At 44.2% G+C, this 19,369-nt stretch overlaps 1 protein-coding gene across 1 annotated transcript in view; it reads right to left on the bottom strand.

Annotated features, from left to right (window-relative positions):
* LOC147457519 (Pseudouridine synthase family protein) overlaps nt 1-19,369 on the bottom strand; it is a 113,749-nt gene that overhangs the window by 23,602 nt on the left and 70,778 nt on the right. Inside the window, exons 5-6 of the mRNA XM_086512379.1 lie at nt 16,195-16,339; nt 12,862-13,257 (exon numbers count right to left, since the gene is read on the bottom strand). Coding sequence (XP_086368505.1) covers nt 12,862-13,257; nt 16,195-16,339 — 541 coding nt within the window. The remainder of the gene's footprint in view (nt 1-12,861; nt 13,258-16,194; nt 16,340-19,369) is intronic.

The following is a 19,369-nucleotide window of genomic DNA, read 5'->3' as shown; positions in this document are numbered from 1 at the left end:
CGACAAGGGTGCCATGCTGCTGAACTGAGGCCAAGTAACGTGGTCCCACTGAGATGCATACACCGCAACTTTGTCCATGAAGGCCAAGAGCAGGCTCCCAAAAAGTGCGGGCGCCCGAGTGCATGAGATTGCCAAAGGGAGTGGCAATCTTATGCTCCTGTACTAGCATATATCCACAGTGCCCACTACATGAGAGTGTAAATCTCTGCGAAGTAAAAGCTTACGGGAACCTTTTACCCGAGAAGTCTGTAAACCATTAGCATTCCAAGAAACTACATGTAAATCCATAGACTGCATGAAAGAGTTTGAATAGCATCTGACTAATTGCGCATCTTCTTGGAGGCAGCTGGGCTATCCAAGGGGTGAGCTTCAGGCGGTAGGAAAGCTACCCGCAAGCCCTCTCTAAGATATGGTGTCTCATTGCACCAACTGCGGACCTCAGCGTGTTTACATTGCATTACCGATGCTGCAGCTTTGACACCCCAAATGCGCATAGACATAGGAAGCACCACATCTAAGGATACATGAATGACCATAGGCAGTGAATAGCAAGCATAAACATCACTCCACTCCATAGCACCAATACATGAAGGATAGTGAGGAGACAAAACATCAGGAGCGGTAGTAGACAACCATAAATGAAGCTGAGCCATAGTCTGTGCGTGCACAAAATGAAGAACATGATCCTCGGACCATTCCTGAGCAGCGTGGAATGGAAGGAAAAAGGAATGGGTAGGCTGAGAGCGACTGCCTATAAAAGATGGAACACAACCTATCTTGTGATGCATAAGATACAGCTGCACCCGCAATGGCTCTTCTGAGTCACCGCACATCTCAGCCGGATGAGTGCCCCAGGAAAGAGGGCAAGAGTTGACAAAACTGCGTGAGACATAAGTATGAGCTGCTGAGGGAGGGGGAGGACCAGAAGGCAGAGGGGGGAGAGTAAGGGCTAGAGGAAGAGGAGGAGAAGGGAGAGGTAGTAGCGGTGAATGATCCATCTGCATGGGAACAGGGACCTCGGGAAGAGGGGAAGGAGCAGGCAGGGGAACTGCAGGTGAAGGAGGAGCTGGTAGCAGAGGTAAGTGATCCTGTCGCGAAGAAGAAGAATGGCGAGGAGATGCAGGGGGTAAGGGGGTGGTGGAAACCTGTGAGGGAGCAGGAGAGGTAACACTGGGAGCAGGCTGCGTTGTTGGTTGCTGACGAGGACGGAAGGAATGATTATGACCCACTGTCTGCCATGCTGCCTCAGTGTGAGCTGAAGTGGAGGGAGGAACATGGAGGACTGGAGCTCGAGGAGCACTTGTAGGCTGCTGAGGTGCTGGAGTAGTAGATGTGTGAGAAGGAGGAACCGGCTGTTGACGCTGACCACGTGGCTGAGCATGACTGCCGCGGGCTGACTGTTGTTGCCGCCGATGCCGTGGAAGGGTGGGGCAATCTCGCGCCAAGTATCCCATCTCGTGACAGCGTAAGCACTGTCCTGGGCGGCGACTACCATACGGAGAGAGTAGTCTCGATCGCGCACAGCCACAGTAACTTTATCTGGTAATGAAGTATCCCCAAACACCAAGACCTGAATGCGAGGTGGGCCAGATTGAAGGAGTACGAGCGCAAGTGCGACGCGAGAGAGAGTGCGAGAAGAAGAGCACGACGATATGGTGAACTCACTCTACTGTAATGTGTAGAGCATAGTGAGTTCTTATTAGGTTTTTACAAAAGAATATGTGTACATACCTGGCGGCCCGCCCACTTACCTTGGCGACCACATTGGGCTTTATACCCCAACAACCTCCCACTTAAAGTCCAATGTGGTACTTTAAGTGTAAGAGAAGCTACTATACAAGCTAATATACAAGAGATGTAGAGAAGTGATGTACTACCCTACACCTAACTGCTTGCGAAAATGCGCAAAGCTCTCTGAGGGAAGTCCTTTTGTAAGTAGATCAGCAGGATTTTCTGTGGTGTGAACTTTGACAAGCTGAAGTTGCTTATCCTCGAGCATTTCCCTGATGAAATGATACTTCACATCCACATGCTTTGTCTTTGAGTGATCAACTGGATTGCGAGCCAATTGTATAGCACTTTGACTATCACCATATAACACAGGCATCTCTTCTTTGATTCCCAAATCTGTTACTAGTCGATTAAGCCAAATTCATTCTTTGCATGCCTCTGATGCTGCAACATATTCAGCCTCTGTAGTAGACTGAGTAACACAATCTTGTAATCTAGAAAACCATGATACTGCTCCACCAGCCAATGTAAAGAAATACCCTGACGTAGACCTTCGGTTGTCTAAGTCACCTGCATAATCTAAACCCTTTACACTTAGCTCCTGACTCCCATAGCATATACGCATACTCTTTGTAGCTTTCAGGTATCTCAATATTCCTTTCACTGCCTCCCAATGTTTCTTGCCTGGGTTTGACATGTATCGACTTACTACTCCCACTGCAAATGCAATGTCTGGGCGAGTAGCAATCATTGCATACATCAAACTACCCACTGCAAAAGCATATGGAATCTTATCCATTTCAGCCTGTTCTTCCTCAGACACAGGACAATCTTGTTTGCTAGGTTTCACATATGGTGGCAATGGAACACTCAATGCCTTTCCCTTCTCCATATTGAAACGTTGCAAAACTTTGTCAATATACTCTGTTTGAGATAACCAAATCAACTTCTTTGATCTGTCTCTCTCAATGCGCATACCAAGTATATAACTTGCCTCACCCATGTCTTTCATGTCAAACGATTTTGCCATCTTTGAATTCAAAGCTGAAATTTCTTCCAAGTGCTTGCCAGCAATCAACATGTCATCCAAATACAAAATAAGGATCAGCCAACTGCCATCCTTAGCCTTCTTTGTATATAGACAGTGATCGAACTCACTACGTTTGTAGCCTTGAGAAAGCATAAACTTGTGGAACTTATGGTACCATGCCCTCGGTGATTGTTTTAAGCCATAAAGACTCTTTAACAACTGGCATACCAAATCTTCCTTGCCTTTCTCAACAAACCCTTCTGGCTGCTGCATGTAAATTTCCACATCTAAATCACCATGCAAGAACGCTGTCTTGACATCCATTTGGTGCAACACCAAATCTAATATGGCAACCAATGCAAGAAAGCATCTCAATGTAGTCATCTTGACCACCGGAGAGAAGACTTCATCAAAGTCAATGCCTTGTTCTTGCTTAAAGCCCTTGGCAACAAGCCTTGCTTTGTACTTTGGCTGACTATCATGAGCAGTGATCTTATACCTGTAAACCCATTTACAAGATATAGCCTTTTTGCCCTGTGGTAATTTAACTAGCTTCCATGTCTGGTTTTTATGCAGAGCTGTCATCTCTGACTACATGGCCAATTGCCAATTCCCGGAGTCCTTCATTTGCATTGCTTCCTTGTAACATGAAGTCTCATTGCACTCAGTCAACATGACATAGTTCATAGATGGAACAAACCAATCAGGAGGTCACGTGATACTTCCAGATCTACGCAAAATAGGTGGCTCAGGCTCAACCACAACCTGTGGGTCCAATCTATCCTGTCCTTGCTCCTCTTGAGCCCTGACATTTTGTCTTGCACGTGCAGGTCCATCTTCTTGGAAGACAACTCTTCTAATCTCCTCAACCCTCTCTGGTTTAGAATGATATTTGGCTTCATTAAAGTGAATATCAATATTAATTAAACAGAGCTTCCCAATAAAAATGATTAATCAATTATGTCAAATAAATCGAGAAAAATTCGTTCACGTGGGGGAAAACGCGGAGTTCAAAAAGGAGTCATTCATATACAAGCGAGTTGCTGCGGATAACCTTTCTGGATTCGGGATCCCAAAGTCTGTACCCCATCTCACCAGAATTACCATAGCCTAGAAAGATGCACTTTCTACTCTTTGGCTCAAGTTTGTTCTTAAATTCCTTTGGAACGTGAGTATATGCCTCACAACCAAAGACTCTGAGATGCTTGTATGAGGGCATTTTGTCTGACCATACCATCTCTGGCGCTGAATCCTTCTGCAAAACCTTGCCAGGAGATCTAGTTATAAGATGAACAGCTGTTGATACAGCTTCAGCCCAAAACCCATTTGGCAGCTGTGCATTCGACAACATACTTCTGACCTTCTCTTGTATGGTCCTATTCACCCTCTCAGCAACACCATTTTGAGGAGGATTGTAAGAAGCAGTAAGTTCACGTTTTATACCTTTTGACTCACAAAAGTCCTGAAAGGCCTTTGAAACATACTCTCCACCATTGTCAGTGCGTAAGCATTTAAGCTTCTTGCCACTCTGATTCTCCACAAGTGTCACAAACGTTTTGAAAACACTAAACGCTTCATCCTTGTGCTTGAGAAAGTAAACCCATACTTTCCTCGAGTAATCATCTATAAATGTCATAAAGTAAGCAGCTCCCCCTAGAGATAGGTTAGGCATAGGTCCACACAAATCACTATGAACAAGTGCCAACTGTGTATCTCTTCTACTGCTTCTATGCTTATGTGGCTGTTGTGTTTGCTTACCATACAGACAATGTTCACAGAGTTCAAAATCATTAAATGAAAAGCCAGGCAAATAACCAGAACGAGACAAGATTTCCATTCCCTTTTTAGACATATGTCCTAACCGGCTATGCCACAAAGAAACGTTCGGCTACTCGGTTACATTGATTACATTTTTAGAGACATTTGATACATAAATCATGTAAAGTCCTCCAGAATTTACTCCATGTGCTACTGTCATAGAACCCTTGGATATCTGCCACATGTTCTGTCCAAAAGTGGTGACGTAGCCAGCATCATCAAGTAAACCTGTGCTGATCAAGCTCTTTGTAATTGCGGGAACGTGTCTCACATTCTTCGGCGTGAAAGAAGAGCCATTCTGAAACTTCAATTGAACATCTCCAACACCTAAGATCTCACATGTCTGTCCATTGCCTAGCCGAACATGATCTTTAGTGGTCACATAAGAGGTAAATCACTCCTTGTTTGGAGACACATGAAGTGATGCCCCTAAGTCTATAATCCAGTCACTCAGTGCATTTCCATCAGATGCTGTAAGAAGAGCTGAGTCCATTGTATTCTTCAAGAAGTAGATGTCTCCTGACACTAGACTGTCATCCTCTGCAACAGTGTTTGTCACATTTATTTCTTGAATCTTCACTGAGGACTTGTTCTTCTCACCATGGTCTTCAACTTTCTCTTTGCCTTTTTTTGCTTTCCATTCTCTGCAGTCTCTTTTCATGTGACCCTTCTTGCCACAATAGTAGCATTCTATGTCACTCTTGCCTTTAGCATTGCGGGACTTGCTACGAGACTGATTCCTCTTTCCACCTTTGTACTTTTCTTTGGTCCTTCCCCTGACAACTAAGGTTGTTCCTTTGCCTTTGTCCATTGTCTTTCTATTGGTTTCTTCAGTAAGCAGACTTCCTTCTACACCTGCTATGTTCAAACCATCTGGAGGTGCAGAATTACTCAAAGCTGTGCGAAAAGTGTCCCAACTTTCCGGCAATGTGATCAACAGGAACATAGCTCTAACAGGTTCATCAAACTTGACACCTTGAGCTGACAACTGACTGTAGATGGTGTTGAATTCATTCAGATGATTGGACATAGGTGTCCCTTCTTTCATCTTCAAGTCAACAAGCTTCTTAAGCCAGTATACCTGTGAAGCTGCACTCTGCTTCTCATAAAGATCACTCAGCTTTGTCCATGCTTGATAAGCCGACATCTCGTCTGCTACATTGAAGTAAACGCTTTCTGCCAAAGTCAGCATAATGGTAGAAAGTTACAATTCATCCATTTCGCTCCATTCATCTTCGTCCATATCTTGTGGTTTTATCCCCTTGAGCTTGATACGTTTTATCTGCTTCTTTTGTACCAACACGTGCCAAATCTGCTTCTTCCACAATGGGAAATTGGTTCCATCCAGCTTCTTGATATTGTAAAGAGCAGTGTCCTGTGATCCAGCCATAGCTACGCTTCACAGTAGTTTACTTTCCTCGGAAAAATTCTGCAGAGTTTCCATTGTAAACTGACCTCTGAACCAATATCCACCTGTCAAATGAACCAAGAAAGCTTCAGATTTTGCAGAAATTTCAGCAGTCTCCTATGTAAAATGGCTTTGGTGTACTAAAAAACAGAGCAAAAAATAGCTCAAAAAACCACTATCTCTCTAACACTGTAAGCTGTGGGTAAACCTGTCCTGCACCTGTACTGTCCTGTAAGCATAGACTGCAACAATGCCTTAACGGCAGTAAAGCAAAGATGCAATCCCAACTGTCTAACTCACAGTCAATACATCCTAGCTGCCTATCTAAGGGTGCTCGAGGGATCGCTCCAAGACTTGTATCACCGAAAGGATCTCAACATTCGAGAATCCCCCAGCTCAATAAAACCTCACTCGACCCTCAACAAAGGCTGCAGTGAATCTGACAATACATAGACTTCCCACAAAATCATACATCCACAAATTTCCCACTATATGTTGTAACCGCTGCGGCGGTTGTTTGCTGCGTGACTCACAGCCAGGAAACCGTCAACAGACATACATCATCTCTGACAATACATCCCATGTGGAAGTACCTGCAATGTCAGGATGAAATCTGGAATATCAAGCAGCAAACACAAGCTACCTGATGAACTAGTGGATGTCGCCTACAGTCTGTGTAGATACGCCAGTGTCGTATGTGACGCCTCCAAGAACTGTGAGCTGTCCTTCAATGTGTAGACGGCCACAAATCAACACTCTGGGAGTGTCGATATCCTCAGCACCTGCAGTCGTAGGCCGAAACCCCAAATTTGCAGAGTCGGATCTGCACCCGCCGAGACCACGTAGTCGAAAATGGCCTGCGCAGAGCTTTGTCGAAGCCGAACGGTCGCCGAGATGACCTCAGAATGAAATTCTGAGAACACAAAGCCCTTCGGGCTGACCCACTGGATTTGGGGCCGTGTCTTCGCCTGTCGAATTTCACTCCAATCTGAGCAGGTGACTCTGGCTACCTGCAAATGCTGCCCCGAGCCTCGATCTGAGCTCTGATACCAGTTGAAGGAGTACGAGCGGAAGTGCGACGCGAGAGAGAGTGCGAGAAGAAGAGCACGACGATATGGTGAACTCACTCTACTGTAATGTGTAGAGCATAGTGAGTTCTTATTAGGTTTTTACAAAAGAATGTGTACATACCTGGCGGCCCGCCCACTTACCTGGGCGACCACATTGGGCTTTATACCCCAACACAGATGAGAAGATGCAGGATCCTGGAACTACCGTGACAAAATGAGCAGCAATCATCTGGAGGAGATGTTCATCGATAAAATGGAGAGGCATATCCGGGAAGGAGAGCGTTAGAGAGAATCTGGGAATAAGGTGTCGACTGTCAACTCCTCAGTGGAAAACTCGGGATACCACCTCGTCAAGTATATCATCCTGCGATCAGAGAGTATCGGAGAGCGAGCCAGGAGAGCTGAGGCGGTGGCGGGATCTGAAAGACGTACCATGAATATACCTCTGCCAAGGAGTGTAAGCTCCGAGATCCGTCCCTGAGTAGTGCCCAATGCAGTCTGACACCAATCACGTATAGAAGATCGGGGTGGAGACTGTCCAATCATTCGGCCAACTAAGGCATGCTGAGCCAAGTGTTGTACTTTGGAGTCAATGCGTGACAATAGGTCGCCAGTGCAGTCCACGCGACAGGCAAGTGGTGATGGAGCGCCATGAGGAGCAGTCGAGACCGACATAGCCGCCATGAAGAATGGGCGAGACTGGCAAATGGTAAAAGCAAGACCCAAAGTGTAGCTTGGACACTCTCTCTCTCTCTCTCTCTCTCTCTCTCTCTCTCTCTCTCTCTCTCTCTCTCTCTCTCTCTCTCTCTCTCTCTCTCTCTCTGGTACTAGACTCATCATTGTAATCAGTTGGTCTCATAGGTCATTTTGGCCTCTTGTAGACGTTAATATATCATTTCATTTCTCTCTCTCTCTCTCTCTCTCTCTCTCTCTCTCTCTCTCTCTCTCTCTCTCTCTCTCTCTCTCTCTCTCTCTCTCTCTCTCTCTCTCTCTCTCTCTCAGGCAGTAGGCAGATTCGCGCAGGCCACAGTTAGGGTTTCGCACAGGGAACAGATTTCGCGCAGGCAACAGCAGGTTCGCGCGCAGTAGGTGATAGTTAGGGTTTCGCACAGGGAACAGGTTCGCGCAGGCAGTAAGCAGATTCGCGCAGGCAACAACAAATTCGCGCGCAGCAGCAGATTCGTGCAAGGCCACAGTTAGGGTTCGCGCGTAGCATCAAATTCGGGCGCAGCAGGCTGCAGTTAGGGTTCGCGTCTCTCTCTCTCTCTCTCTCTCTCTCTCTCTCTCTCTCTCTCTCTCTCTCTCTCTCTCTCTCTCTCTCTCTCTCTCTCTCTCTCTCTCTCTCTCTCTCTCTCTCTCTCTCTCTCTCTCTCTCTCTCTCTCTCTCTCTCTCTCTCTCTCTCTCTCTCTCTCTCTCTCTCTCTCTCTCGTCGTTGAAGCGATAAAGTGTTGCAAAGCTCTGCACATTGTAGTTATCTCTGTGTCTCCATTCGATCAGTGATTACAATGGTATCAGAGCTCAGCTTGCTTCATTGCCCTTTGCAAATCAAAGCACAATCCTAACAACTGAACAGAGAACATGGAGATCACAATGGAGAAGGGAGAAATTCACCGACCCAGAAGCATCTAGAGAAGACTCATGCTCAATGAAAGCTATGGAGTTGGATGAAGAAGAAACGACAAGAGGAGGAGGAGAAGAAACAAGAATTTGTTTTTGCCTTAAAGGGAAGGGGGGGGGGGGGGGGGGGGCTTGTTTAGTTCAGAAATCAGCACTTCTGTGCATGACGAAGAAGAAGACAGTAGCTTTCATGTGGGTGTGTGCAATCCCTTCTCTCTTCCTTCTTATTTTTGGGTGTGAGGTTAATTGAGGTTTCTTTTCTTCAAATTTGTGTGTAGGGTTGTGTATAAGAGTGCCGAAACTCGTATGGATGTGTGTTGATGGATAATTGAGGGAAGAGAACACGGTTTTTTGCAACGTAAATTGGAGCTGCAGCTGTCTCATTGGAGGCGAGGTGACACACAACGGCGAGAGAGATTGGAGTTTTGGATTGTTCTTGGAAGTTTCTGGGAGTGGAGGTTTTTTGGCTAAAATAATGGTGGGTTTGGACTCTCTTTTTGTTGGCTTGCTTGGCGTGTTCGTAATTCCAAGCCCATGCTTCACAATTCGTCTTGGAGGGCGTTTTGGGTTGGTGGGTGCTTGTAATTCCCATAGTCCGAGGCTTGAGTTAGGGGAAAGGAGACCATCTTGTGTATATGGCTGAGGTTGTGTTTTGAGAGTGTGTTTTCCAAACGGAAAGGAGGCTAGCCATAAAGATACCCCCACGTTTGCTTCCCTTGCCAATGTTGAGTTGCCAACGCCAATCATCTCACCTTGAAAGCACATAGTAAGCCAGTGAGCCCTGCCAAGCACAATAAACACCTCTCTCCACAATGGAATGTGTCAAGGAACCACTCTAGAATTACATACCCCTCCATGAGACGTCCCAATTACCAACCACAACAACGAGGACAAATGGTGCTTCACAAGCATCAGAATATAGTTGCAACCACCCACCAAGCATCGCTACAACTCTTGTCTCAAGAAACCGTGATATCTCTCGACATTCCATGAGACTATTCTCACTGAAAACCTGTGAACATTGAGGTTGCTTCCGCAACAGAGCACACAATATTGGACAAGGGTTTGAATGGAGAGGAGCCCGTGTCCAAATGCGTACGAGGTGGCGCAAGACCAACGTGGCAAGAAAATTGTCCAATCATAGAAAAATATCCTTTGGCTACATGCCAGGCCTTTGCCTCAGCCCAAGAATCCTCATAGATATGACACAGAAAGGGCCATGCTACAAGTCAACAATCAAGCACATAGCCAAGTGTCTCCAAACCTAACTATCTAACCGAAGTGCAATAAAGGACAAAAGGTCTTTAACAATTATTCACCCCCCAAGTCGTCCAGGAGGTGAGATAACTCCAAGACCCGGTTCTTGCTGCCATTGGAGATATTGTCCATCAACCAATCCAATTGACCTCTCCCACACAAGCAGAAAGAGAAGCCAACTGACGAACATATAGCCTCCTCCCCTCTAGTTTGCACAAGAAAAATGTCAACTCTAATAGAGGAAGGAGTGACATCTACCTCTAGATCACCAAGATAACGAATGAATGAGTCAAACCTCTCCCTTCTGTGGCTTATGTCAAAGGCAGCCAACCCTCTTCAAAAATTTCCAAGAGCAGTGGATTTGAATATCCTTGACCTTCATAAAACCTAACAATCCCAATGTTGAACCCTGTATTGAGTGATTAGAATTCCCGAGTTTCCAACAAAAATTCCAATTGGAATTTTCTTTTTTCGATCTTTCAACCTGTTATATTGAATTTCTAACAGGCAGCAGAGACACAATTTTTCCAAACATTGAGCTATTTTCTCCTTGTAGGCTGGAAGGCGCACGATAGCAGCCTAATCCTTGGACAACTGACCATTGCAACGCCAGAACATGAATGAACCAACACGTTGGTGACGGAAAAGGCTACAAGATGTTTGGGAAAGTAGTCTTCCCCTGAGAGAAAAGTTATCCTTGTGGAGATGCCTTAAAGGGGTACTGCCTCTTGGATGCTACCTAGAGTGTAGGGCTAGTGCTAGCTCTCGGCAAGTGGAGGTCCACTCCCCTGACGGTAATTTAACTCTCCGTATAGCTTGAGACTGCCTCGAGTGATGCAAAAGCTGGAAGAATTGTTTAGAAGCACATCCTTTATCTGCAAAAGCCTGTTGACGAGCTCGAGTCTGCCATTTGGCCAATTTCCTCTCATCATTGTGCCATAACATAGCGCGAGCAGAAAACAACTCGATCATTTGAGCGTCAATAAGAGAAGAATGAATAGCCAAGTGCATTAATCAGCTACAAGCATCCTGTGCTTGATTAACCTATTCCCTTAATTGTGACAAATAATCCCTACCATAATCCTAGATAACAGATTGAACACGCATAACAAAAAGGAACCAGGCTATGTCCATATCAACATAGATCTGGGAGATTAAAGACGGGATGATATCCACAATCATAGCGCAAAAAGGCTCATGCTTGAGATAAGCATTATTGACATGCAAAAGTCTCTTCTTGGGTAGGCAGTCATTGACATCAAAAGAGCCAAAACGAAGTTTCAAGCATACGGGAAAATGATCCGAGAGACACATAGCATAATCAATCCTCATCTCACATACAAAGTCATCATACTGTTGCATGTGAAAAAGATACCAGCGATCCAGTCAAGCACGATACATAGATTGAGCATTATGCTGAAAAGTGAATCCTGGATCAGTCGCATGCAAAAAGGGCCACAAATCAAGCCCATTACAAGTCGACATAAATTGGTCCCATGATTGTCATTCCATATGAAGCATGTGAGGATGGCCAGTAGTATTATCCGCAGTTTGGTGCATTATTAAAATCCCCGCAAAGAAAGGCATTGGAACGCCAACAATAAGAGGAGATAGCACTCCACAACCGTGCCCTATTTGCAGAAGCTGTGTATGCATATAATCCTCCAAATTCAAAAACTTTCCCATTAACAATACATTAGATGACTGTCCGTCTCCCAGCCGTGTCATTGAAAACCAAGGTCGGGAAGAGTTCATGTCAAACAAGTATAAGCACTCCAGAATAGCCAACTGATCCTGCATAAGCTATCCAGTAGCCCGCAAAGTAAGAAGTCTGTCCTGCAAACTGATGTTGGTTATGCTCTTGAAGAACCACAATGTCCGCTTTCCATGTATGTACATAGCTCCTCCTCCTCCCTCCTTGTCTCTGAACATAGAGATCCTCATCCTCATGCATGAGAGGTAGTTCTAACTCAATTTCCTTTTCATAACTCACCACTTGGCACCATTCTATCCACCTGTTGTGCATGGTTTAGGAGATTGTTCACACAAAAGCCCCCTTTTTTTCACCTCCTGGTGCACCAGCTTGCATCCACCTACTCTTGGCTCATGTTCAAACACTGCTTCATCTTCACAATCACTAGAAAACACCTACTTTGGCCAACTTCAAGTGTCAACATGGTTCAGGTACACCATTGCCCACGCCCAAGTTGACCATTTATGCTCACCATAGCCAAGCTTATTGGAAAACAGTGCCAAACCTAAAAAAACGCCTACAAATTTGAAAAATAGAAAACAATCGTATGTACAATAGTCTTATTCATAATCATCATCTGACCTTACAGCTAGGTGAATTGCCCACCCCCTTCCATCACCTGCTGATATCCACCTCTATCAAATGGCCAGCTATTTGCAGCACACTGTAAGCACCAAGACTTACCACCTGTGTCAAAAGCATACACTCCTACTTTCCACAAGCAACATAGGCCTCCTCTTGAATCAAAAAAGCAGCTCTGACCACAGCCACTGCAATATCATTCTGTGCTGCCTCATCCAAGCACCAAGAAAACACCTACTTTGGTCAACTCCAAGTGTCTGAATGGTTTAGGTGCACCAAAGTAAGCAATGCATTTGACATATTTACATTCTAAAAGCATAATAAGCACTACCTAGAGTGAAAGAACACCAATGGAGATGCATCCAGGGTCACAACTCCCCGGTAAGGTATATACACAACAACAACCTCTTTCAAACATAGCACGAAATGCAGACATCCACTCCCATACATTCAGAAGGCACTAAGAGTGAATTAAAACTTTAATTTCGCATTATGTGTGCGCCACACACACTCACACGTGCACAAACATACACTAGAAAGAGGAAGATAATATGGTATGAAGAACTTATTTTAGAGGATGACACACAAAGGTACCTGATGGAGCATGAAAGATTCCCCATGCACATTTAGCTCTAAAAACTGAAGCCCCTTAAAATTCTGCAAACCTCCACATGTAAAACTGAAAACCGTTCGGAAATGTGCACTGAAAATCTTGTCAGCTATATTAATTTCATGAAGCCAAAATATTTTGGGCGGTGGTGAGGACAATTCATCTGCCTGTTTTGGTGAAGTTGAGGTGGATAAAACAGGTAATGAGCTTAGCTCATCGTTGCAGGATTCATCTTCATCAGAACTATAATCAGACACTGAAAGTGGCAACTGGCTATCCTCTTGCTTGATATCATGCTTCATTGAATCTTTCTTGTTAGAGGCAGATGACTTTTTTCGATATTGTGATCGAATGGTATAATTATGATAGGGATAATGACCCTGCAGCATCATTATTTCAAACTGTTAGGTTTACCACTATGTGTTTTCCTTTAGCTATAACAAAAACGAAGGTCAATTTAATCACAACAAAGGCAAAGGAAACCTTGTACCAGATATAACTTAATATGAACCAAGGCTGGCTTCAAACAGATTAAAAGGCAAACACGATTCCACAGTGATTCAAAGAGCGCCATTTGATAACAGCCAACTATCCCATTTTCACCTGGATTTTATCCTTTTCCATTATAGGATCTCTCAAGTAGAGAACTCCCAAGTTTCAGGATACAGTCAGTTGTAGCTATGCATAAAATATCCATTGCGTGACCTAGTTCACTCTCTGCCCTCAAATATGCAGCATTTCTATGGGCATTTCTCCAATTCATAGAATGGTGAAAAAGTGACTCCCTGTATATCTGTAGTCACATGATGTGAGGGTGGGTATTGAAGATTTCCCCATCTCAGTACATTCACAGATGCAACAGGTATACTGCACGAGGAGGTTGTACATGAAACAGGTATATAGCAACACCATAGGCATCACATGAGATAAATCTTACCACAGGGTACAGAGAAAAGAGAAATTTACCTCACGATGTCCCACGGGTCTCGACCTTGCGATGTGAGTGTTATCACTACCTCGTACATAAGGGAGGTGCCTAGGATGGATAGTAGAAGAAGGTACCATCGTAGGCAGAGTAAAGTAGTAGTGTTATGACTTTTTGATGGGTTATGCCCCTGTGCTTTTGCTTCTAGACTCTTCTCGAGGAAACAAAAGCTCATATCTTCTTGACAACAAGACAAGGAATAAATTGAGCAGATTGTCTACTCTGAGAGTGATGCAAGAGAAACACTTATGCAGAGGAAAGATAATGACCGTGCAGACTTGCTGCCAACGCAAGTCCTCCCACCATAGCCCACCAAAGAATCTCCTTTCCTTATAAGGAAGTTGAGTATGCCAGCCTCGAAACACTACATACATCCACCAAGCAGCATTTTTTGGCTCTCAAACCTTCTTGGCTTAGTCAACCATCCAATGCTTTCGTCCACTAAAATGGTGATAGAGATGGTTTTTCAGAACTATCCCTTTTTTCCTTTGACTTTCAAATTTTTCCAAGGATGATCAGCGCCAAGGCAGGGAGCACCTGAAAACAGGACAGGCAACCACAAAGTTTCTCCCAAAGACCTCTATACCCATGAAAGGTACGACACTGATACTACGCTCTACAAACTAAGAGAAGATGGCTGCGTTGTGATACCACAAGAATGAATCGCAGAAGCATCTATCTTACCATCATACTTACTGAACATCAACTTCTCAGTGACTGGATTGTTGGAGTCGTCATCTCTACCTATGCTACATGATGACTCGCCGGCCTCCTTGAGTGGCTCGCTCTTCGGAGAGAGTACCTGTAAGATCAACACTTTCATGTGTTGGTCCCTCTACGCCTCTCGCTCCTTGTGGTGGAGCACAGAGGGCAATTTCTCAGTGATGAGTACCCTTGCATGCCAGAGTCTTCATTCGCGGTTGGCAGAGAGTGTACAGCCTGAGCTGCCGATACGGAGTGGTGAGACAAGGTGAAGACGCTCGATGCTATGGTGAAGCCCATTGTCCACCTACTTCGGGTCATTGATGGCATGCAACCATGCATAGGCAAAGTCTATGAAGCCATGGATCGGATGATTGAGAAGCTCGACGATCTTGTGGCGGATGAGGACGACCACAAAGAAATCAAGTCCTTGTGTGTTTCTAGGTGGAATGCCTACTACTCTTGCAGCGGGCTTCGTGATTCACCCCGAATTTCAAGGCAAAAAGCAGGAGGGTGATAAAGAGGTCATGAATGGGTTCGATCTTGTTTTGAACCTCCTTTGACCTGACAAAGCCATCGGCACGCAGTTAGGGATCAAATCTCTCTCTAGTGGCAAAAGAAGGGTACTATTGATGCACAATTGGATCACATGAAGATTGGGCCGCCACCATGGTGGTAGGATTATGGGCCTGAGTTGCAGGAATTTGCCGTTCGGATTCTTAGCCAGGCCAGGCCAGGCCGTGAGCTCCAGTTTCTTGAAGCACTTTGGAGTATGTACAACCACATTGCCTCTAGGAAGAGGAACCGTCTTGGGGTACAAAGGACCAATGATTTAGAGTTCGTGAGCGCTAATTTTCACTTACTTTGCAAGGGACAGACAAAAAAGGCAAATCCCTTCACCGAGTAGAACATGACACAGGATGAGGCCACTTTGGCCAATAAGCATTCAGAGAATGAGGCAAAAGCACGGGGGGCTCCTAATCTTAGCTTTGATGATATCGACTTTCAGGATGTGTAGTCATATTCTGCCTTCTCATTAGGCAAGCACTCTCGGGGTTTGATGTGCCATTGTGGGCTGACCCCTCCCTAGTTAAGCTTTAGTCTTTTTTTGCCTCTATATCACTTGCCATTTTGAGCCTTGAAGCATGTACTTATCTCCTTATATTTGCCATCTGGCCATCGATGTTTCATTGGCGTATTTTTCTATTATGAGTCATGTTTCTTATATTTTTTTAATGCAATTCAATGCTCAAAGTGTTCTTAGCACTATGGTACATACGAGTAGCTCAAAAAAATTTAAAAAAATCTTTTGCCGTTCCGGGCACCGACCCCATTCCCTACCTTTTTTCATCCTGACCACGACCTCGTCTCTGTTCCCCCTCCCATGTTTCTGTGATCTCATCTTGAAATTCACCTAGCATTTCTTTTGGCAAGGCATTCTACATGTGCACATAAGCTCAGCAAATAGCACCAGTATATATGTGTGCGTGTCTATGTATTCATATGAATATATACACATACTAATACAAAACCCGTACCTCTTTTTTCTTGCCCTGAAACGAAATGTTGCAAAACCTCAAAAACCTAGAGACCAAGTTACTACAAACTCTTGAGTAGGGATAAAATTTACCACAAAGGAAGAAAGAATAATTTGAAAGCGTGATATGTGCTGTTGCACTTCTTCTATAGAAGTACTCTCTGTAACACCTACAGCTGCAGAAGGAAGAAGATAACGATACGTACGAGTACGACAGCCCCTCCTTGGATCAAAAGACCTAAAATAAACCAGATGTGAACATTTAAATAGGCATTTCATAGATAAATTTTCACCCCCAGATCCTCAAAAGATTACTGAATTCAGCAGATTTACAGAAACTAAACAAAAACGCTGGAAGAAAGTGCAAGAGTTGCCTTCCTTGTGATTCACCATCAGCAGTCATGAAGTTATTTCAGTTCTTTAATGATGTTAAAAGGGTGTCATGATCTACAACTCCTTGAGCATCTTGTACAGATGCAATCAAAGCTCCATGGCAAAGGTAAAGAGTAAAACATAGCAATATATCTGAACTTGGCTGAGCTTTCTTGAGTGCACACACTCAGAATGTGAAAGACTTTCACATTCAGAAAGCATGAATGGATATCCCCCCTCACTCTACACCAGAAACAAAAAGAGAGAAGACAGAATAATCATTACATGTTATTCGATGGCTACAAGGTGTTGGGGTAAAGGCCCAAATGACCCCTTTAATGTATATTTTTTAAGGTTACTAACCTTTGGCCAAGTTCACACTGAACTTGGCCACTAACTTAAAATTGGTCCTATACTTTTAATAACGGGAATGAGAGCCCAAAACTGAGTCACTCTCAATATTCCCCTCACAATCATGTAGCACTCCCTCCTCTCTCCTTCTTCGTTTTCTCACGCCCCCTTCTCTGCAGGCCATCGCCATCTCTCCAAGCCTCAAGCCCTGCACTTCTCCTCGTGCTCTATCACTTGCACACACTGCAGCGCGCTCATCAACTGGTATCAGAGCCAAATTAGGGTTTGCTCCCAAACCTGCAAATGCTGATTTTCAGCCAAGGAGGTCAACTTTCACGCGAGATTTTGCAATTTTATCGCCAAAGGACCCATCCTCGGACACCAGAGGGCTACCGACAAGTCAAATTGACCTAAAACAAGCTGAAATTAGGTCAAAATCAGCAAATTACAGGTTATGACAGTAAAATACAAGTTTTGCAAATCATGTAATAAGGTGTGGGAACATCTTTACTAGGTCCCTGCTACCCAAAAACAAAGAAATTGCCGAAAAACAGGTCCCAAAACAGGTGTTTTCAGCAAATTTCAGATTTACGCAGGTTTTTGCAAGTGTATTTTTAATGCATCTACATTGAGGAAAGTGCAAATTGATGCAATTTATGCACATTTGACAAGTTTTGGCTATGGATGACCATTTGTGGCTCAATTTTCTGCAATTTGATGCTACAAATTGGGGCTTTTGCTCATATATGCTTCTAAAGGCTGTGCATTAGCCTTATGTATGTTCTGTGAAGCTAAAAACAACTAAAATTGTTGTTTTTGAGCACAAATTCACTCGCTGAAATTTCTTGCGCATAAATTTCAGAAATTGTTTTGTGTGCCTAAATCGACCCATTTTGCCCCAAATTGCTCATGTGACCATTTGGAGCTGTAGTGCACACTTCTGTGAGGTTATACTCCGGTTTTGGTGCATTTTGCCCAAAAATTCAGCGTATTAACCCTCTTATTCGTGCAACCATGGCCTCATCTTCTTCGGATGTGAAGAATCTCTTCGAGATTAGGAGGTTCGATGGAACAGGTTTCGAACTTTGGAAAAACAGGATCCAGGGAATCCTATTTCTTAAGGATTGTGAAGCGGCACTTGAACAGATAAAGCCACAGAATATGTCGGATGAAGCATGGGTTAGCCTGAACAGGAAGGCAGTTACATACATTAAAATGGCCATGATCGATGAGACAGTCATTGATTTGAAAGGTCTCACAAGTGCTTTTGATGTGTAGGAGAAGTTAAAGGCGATGTATGTGAATACAACGCTCGTCAACCAAGTGCGTTTGATGCGAAAACTTGTTGGCATGCACTAGATGAGTCCAAGAGCGTTGCAGAGCACTTGTCGTTGTTTACAGACACTTTGTCGCAGTTACAGGATTTAGGTTTTCCTCCTTTTGATGATAAGCTGAAAGCTATCTTCTTGCTTATGACCTTACCTGATTCATGGGAAACAATGGTGGTTTCATTGTCGAATAACCCTAATTTGACCTTTGATGGTGTTAGGGGTTCTATCTTGAATGAGGAGATCAAGAGGAAAGCAGGTGGAGAGGGAGGCAACTCTGCCAACATGGTTAGAGGCGGGACAGAGAAGAAGAATGTCTATGCACAAAGGAGTAAGAGTAAGAGTAAGGAAAGGGGAAATGCCAACTTGCTATGCAGGAAGAGATTAAAGCTTTGCATGCTAATCATACTTGGGATTTGGTGGAATTTCCCAAAGGAAGGAAGGCTATTCCTAACAAATGGGTGTATAAAATCAAGACAGTTGATGCAAAACCCAAGTATAAGGCAAGGTTGGTTGCAAAGAGATATGTTTAGACCAAGGACATAGACTTTCAAGAAGTGTTCTCTCCTGTAGTGAAGATGACCACTTTGCGTGTATTGTTTGCCATAGTGGCTGCCCTTGATTTGGAAATGGACCAAATGGATGTACATACCGCTTTCTTGCATGGTGATGTGGAGCAAGAGCTTTACATGAAGCAATCCAAGGGTTTTGTTATTCCTGGCAAGGAACATTCGGTATGTATGCTCAATAGAAGCTTGTATGGGCTGAAACAATCATGTAGACAATGGTACAAGAAGTTTGACCGCTTCATGCTCAAACATGGTTACAAAAGAAGCCATGCAGACCATTGTTTGTATACCAAACGTGATGAGGTTGGCAGCCCTATCATTCTTGTGCTCTATGTGGATGAAATGTTGATAGCTACAAAGAAAAGAAGCACTGTTGATGCTCTTAAAGGGCAGCTGAAATCTGCATTTTCAATGAAAGACCTTGGGGCAGCTGAACATATACTTGGAGTGCGAGTTAGAAGGCAAAGGAACCAACGAATATTGTATTTGTTGCAAGAAAAGAAAAGTACATTGAAAAGGTGCTGGGCAGATTTAACATGGCTGAAGCAAAGCCTCTTGGCGTGCCATTACAGCCATATGTCAAAATCTCCAAGGATGATTGCCCCAAGTCAAAGGAAGAAGCCAATGACATGCAAAGTGTGCCTTATG

Source organism: Adiantum capillus-veneris, chromosome 5 (assembly GCF_014529385.1).
Source record: "Adiantum capillus-veneris isolate H3 chromosome 5, ASM1452938v2, whole genome shotgun sequence".
Taxonomy (NCBI): Eukaryota; Viridiplantae; Streptophyta; class Polypodiopsida; order Polypodiales; family Pteridaceae; genus Adiantum; species Adiantum capillus-veneris.
This window is presented reverse-complemented; position numbering and strand designations above follow the sequence as displayed.